General features: G+C 35.0%; 1 protein-coding gene across 1 annotated transcript; it reads right to left on the bottom strand.

Annotated features, from left to right (window-relative positions):
- Positions 1–1709: 1709 nt before the first annotated feature.
- Positions 1710–2893, bottom strand: LOC113350718. Its single transcript, XM_026594846.1, has 2 exons — positions 2167–2893; positions 1710–1840 (listed from the first exon to the last, which is right to left on the bottom strand). Exons 1-2 carry the CDS (start codon positions 2891–2893, stop codon positions 1710–1712), a joined length of 858 nt encoding a protein of 285 aa, XP_026450631.1.
- Between the last annotated feature and the right edge of the window lie 2349 nt (positions 2894–5242).

The raw sequence follows: 5242 nt of genomic DNA, 5'->3' as shown, positions 1-5242 counted from the left end.
ATACAAAATTCTTACTTCATCAGGAGCTGAAGAGAGCTAAAGTGAATTTACCAACTCAGAATACCATAACAATTGGTTAATTGATGCTGGTGAAATAGATTAAACAGAAAACTCATGTATAATATTACATGAATTAACTTCTAATGTCATTGATACTCTAGTATGTTTTGTATTTTCAGCTATTATATTTTGGATAGTAGATTACCTAGTAGATAATATTTTGACTTATATTTTAACTTCAATGTTCAGTCTTATGTTTTGTATTATATCTTATGGATACCAGTTCATTAGGTATATGAACTGATAGAAAGTGCAAACTTTATTGGATACAAGTTCATTCCAGTAAATGAACTGATAGAATAACAGTTCATTCCAGACAATGAAGTACATATCCCACAAAATAACATTTCAATAGCAGTTCTAGAAAAAGGGGGTTCATTCTAGTAAATGAACTGATAGAGTAGTAATTCATTCCAGATAATGAAGTACATATCCCATTGAATAACATTTCAATAGCAGTTCTAGAAAAAAAGAGTTCATTCCAGAAAAAGAAGTTTATTCCGTTAAATGAACTGATATAATAGCAGTTCATTCCAGACAATGAAGTACATATCCCATAGAAATAACATTTCAAATAGCAATTCTACAAAAAAGGGAGTTCATCCCAGAAAATGAAGTTTACTCCAGACAATTAAGTGCATATAAAAAAAAATTAAAAAAACACTAACACCAGCTCACATTCAAAAGTAATAGCAGTTCATATACCATAAAAAAACATAAACTAAATACAAGTTCAAGCATACTACTCCAACAGTAATTGACGACATGTAGCTTTGTTATGATTCCCAAGCTTCTTGCAATTTGATCAGATGATAGGCCATCCTCTCCTTCTCATAAGCATTACGAATACGCTTCTTTCTTGGTCTTCCTGGAGGTGTCCTTGGAATATCAGGAAGAACTCTATCTCCAGGATCATACACTTCAGTCCTTTAGTAGTTGGGGATGGGTCAAATTGCAGGAGCATAAGAATTACGAAAATGGTTTGAACCAAAGTAAAGCTCAATATACATCAAGATCTCGTTACCCTTGGCAGTGATAATAGCAGTGGCGTGAGCACAAGGAAACCCAGACACTCTCCATCTCTGGAAAGTATAGGTCATATGCATCAGATCCACAACATGAGAGGTGGGAGAGTGCACCTCATAGATATCGTTAACTGACTCGGTAACATTCCATGGACGATCTATACCGATATGTGCATTGTGTATAGCTTGGAAGAAGGGAGTCACACTATATGGAAAATTTCTACCAAGCTCGCGCCTTTCTGAACTCATCCTCATAATCTTTATCTTGAGCTCATCAACAAGAGCAGCTGGAGGAAAACTCATTTCACGATGAATCCAGCTATTGATAGATTCTGCAATACCTGATGAGTGTGTCTCATACCTACATCCTACGAAGAAAGCATTTGCCCAGTGATTGGGATCAATATTTCTGAGGTACATGGAAACCCAACCACATCCAATAATGCACATCGCATTCAGAGCAGACTCATATTAAGCAACGCTATAACAGTATGCAGCTTTATGGAACAAATCCAGGACTTGTTTATACTTCTCATGTCCTTCCTTGATAGGGATGTTATTCTTCAAATGATAAAAGTAGTAACTATGATGAGAATTAGGAAAAAACCTTAGGAATACCTTGCTTCATCCCTTCATGACGATAAGTGATAAAGCTGATAGGACAATCGTCGACACAATACTGCAAGTTTCCATGAACCATTCCCAACCTTCAATGTCTTCTCCATGAACTAAAGCGAATGCAAAAGGGAAAAAACCTACAGAATAAAAGAAAACAAAAGAACTAAAACTGCCTGTTCATTGAGAAAACATGACATGTAATTGTCAGTTCATTTAGAAAACTATCGGTTCATTTAGAAGTATGAACTAAAAGTTTTCAGTTCATTAGGAACTATGAACTAACAATATGAACTATCAAGAAGAAAAACAATCAGTTCATTAAGAACTGTGAACTAGCTAATGAACTAATAAAAAAACAGTTAGTTCATTAAAAACTATGAACTAAAAATCAAAGAAAATAGTCAGTTCATTTTAGGAAAATATGAAACAAAAATGTGAGTTATACAGAAAATAAGAAATTTACCTTGGTTCTCATTCACGCCAGTGGCATCCATCAATGGTCCCTTAAATCTCCAAGTGAGAAATGTTGCATCACAATAAAGCATAGGGAAAACGAACTTGTATCCTTCGATACAAGCAGCAAAACAAATGAAAAGCATCTCAAACCATTTAGCCTCTTTATTAAATTCAAACTTAACATAGCTGCCAGGATTGGTAGCCATTATTGCTTCGACAGACCAAACAAGATCCATATAACTTTTTACATCATCACCATATATCTCTGACTGAGATGCTTCCTTCCCTTTATAAGCATGATGGTACTTTATGTTAATACCATAATAACTCTTCACCTGAGCAACAATATCCAAAGGCTTTATCGACGGATTTGACTGTATTTGATCTTTCATTAAATGTTTAATCAATTTCTTCTTCACAGGGGGATTCTTCACCTTAAAATCACCACCATATGTATTATTCCCATTGAATTCCTTCATAGCAAATACACTTTTAGCATTATCAATTGGAATATTGTGCAGATACCACGGATAATCTCCATTCCTACCACACTTGACTGTGAACCTAAGTCTATCATTCTTAACCTTTACAACTTTATAACCAGACTTGCTGCAATATTTGTCGGAAGCTAGGCGCACCTCATCAACACCACCATGAAAAACTTGACCAACGCCTTTAAAAATATCCTCCCAACCTTCAAATAAAAGTGGTTTTAATACCTCATGACCTTCCATCAGGTATTTAATCTTTGAAGTCTCAGTAAACTCACTATATGATTCATCATCACTGAGGAATGCGTGGAAATACCAGATGAAGAGATAGAAGCACCATAATTAAAAGCCTCCTCAACTAACAAATTAAAATGTGACAAATGCTTTAAACAAGAAACATCAATTTGACCTTGAAGAGCAAAATCACAATTGATGATCACTCTATCACAACCTTCACCATGACTAAATCTTATGGTCTGAGGAGTCAAGGATCTCCAATAATCACAAACATATATTTTCAGGTCACGAAGCATCGACCGTAAATAACTTATGATGGAATGCCATGTCCATTATAGTACATAACTGCATAACAACTTGAAAGAGACATACTGAACTGAAGAATGAAGGTTCACATAAACAAATGAATACACCTTAAATATGAAGACCTTATTATTCTAATAAATGAACACACACAAGATGACCAGCATTCTAATAAATGGGAACCTAAAATCTTAACAAAAAAAGAAGTTCATTCCAACAGATGAACACCTAAAAAGATTAACAAAAAGAGGTTCATTCTTAAAATGAAGATCTTCTTCTGAAAAGACGAGGCGGTACCCAAGTACACCACAATCTTTTTTTTCAACCTATAAGTCCCCTTATCAAGTGTGATCGTCTATGGACGAAGTCGAGACAATACAACAACTTCGGTATTCGTGTGATCGTCTATGGATACGAGATCGAGACAATACGACTAACAAAGTGTGATACTTGATAGTAGGTTCAGACTTAACCAAACTCTATATGATCACTATCAAGTATATCGGAGTTAACGTAAAGTGCAATTTAATTTAAATTCTATAAACAAATATAATTGCGGAAAACAAAAGTATATCACAAAACAAGATTTTGTTAACGAGAAAAACTGTTAGAGCATTGCTCGGTCGAACTCGCAGGTGTTGTTATCTCAAGCATGTTTGTCAATGTTAGTGATCAAAACTATAAGTCTTGATTTCTAGTCTATTATAGCAAAGTCTCAGACTAGGATAGAAAGTGTAGTTGAGCTCAAGGACTTCATGGCGATTCATCATACAAGTAGAAGAACTACTCAAGGAACCGGTGGAACTTCTCGACAAAAAGGTATGTGAAGACTTGAACTGATCTATCACTCAAAAGTCTATCTACTCTATCTCCTACTCTTTGAGACAAGAAGTCATATGCTATATATATAGACTTGGATTATACACATTTGGTATTTCAAGCCGAGTATACCTCGCCTATCTATATCTCGAAATATGTGTTGGTAAGCTTTTCGATTCGATCAAGTTTATCTTTACCATGTGACGAAAGTCATAATATGTTTTAATCATCTTGAAAATTACTTTGACGAGAAATGGTGTAACAACTGTATAACGTCCTCTAAAAATGTTTCAATGATTGAAATGAGAGTTTAGATTACATAACCAATGGTGGACATAAGCATTGTTGTGTAAACACATTTATGTATAAGTCCTATTCCTTGAACCAAAGTTTGCGAACTTTGTTGATCAAGAGAACCGAAAGAATGGCGTGAGCCAAGTCCGTGAACTCAGTCCGCGAACTTCTGAAGTTCTCAAACCCGAGAATTTCTACTGGAGTTGACAAACTACTTGCGTGAAGCTAAGTCCGCGAACTCAGTCCGCGAACCAACGAAGTTCTCATACTCGAGAACTTCTGCTGGAGTTATAAACTCTGCCCGGTAACTTAAGTCCGCGAACCTAGTCTGCAAACTTGAGAAGGTTATATATTTGAAGATGATTTCTGAACTTAAAATTAAAAAGACTAATGAATGCAGTTTGCAAACCGTGGCTATAAAAGTTCATGAACCGATTCAAGTGAATCAAATCATCTTTGCTTCAATTGTATCTTGTGTAGTACATAAGATTTTCTTGCAATTGAACAACTCTCTAACTAGTTCATTTGAAGTCATTTGAACTAGTTATGGTGAAGAATAACATGATTGATATGAAATGCTCATATGGATAACCATTTGGTTAACTATTGTTGAACCAACAAGTGCATACGTTTGGGTACGGTTAACAAACCTAGAAGCGTGCATTATCAAGTGTGTGTAACAAGCTAAGTTTTCGATCTAACAGTTGAGAAATATTAGCTTGAATCTAAATCAGGTTTTCATCTAACGGTCAATATTGAATGCTTTGTTACTAAGCTAACATTGATTACAAACCCTGATTTGAAAGACTATATAAAAGAGATATCTATTATTATGCAAAACTAATCCCCACACCTTATGTGTGATACTAGTTTGCATGCTAGAGTCGATTCTCCTTTAACCTTTGGTTTTCTTCTTCTAAAACCAGGTTAACGACTTAA

This window comes from Papaver somniferum, chromosome 2 (genome assembly GCF_003573695.1).
Source record: "Papaver somniferum cultivar HN1 chromosome 2, ASM357369v1, whole genome shotgun sequence".
Taxonomy (NCBI): Eukaryota; Viridiplantae; Streptophyta; class Magnoliopsida; order Ranunculales; family Papaveraceae; genus Papaver; species Papaver somniferum.
The sequence above is the reverse complement of the archived record's forward strand: the minus strand, read 5'-3'. Positions and strand labels throughout refer to the sequence as shown.

Bases quoted from the DNA above. Each gene is read 5' to 3' on its own strand.
- LOC113350718 (XM_026594846.1), bottom strand. From the start codon at position 2,893: ATGGAAGGTCATGAGGTATTAAAACCACTTTTATTTGAAGGTTGGGAG. The intron at 1,841-2,166 runs GTAAATTTCTTA...TTTATTCTGTAG, and splicing joins TGGCGTGAATGAGAACCAAG to GTTTTTTCCCTTTTGCATTC.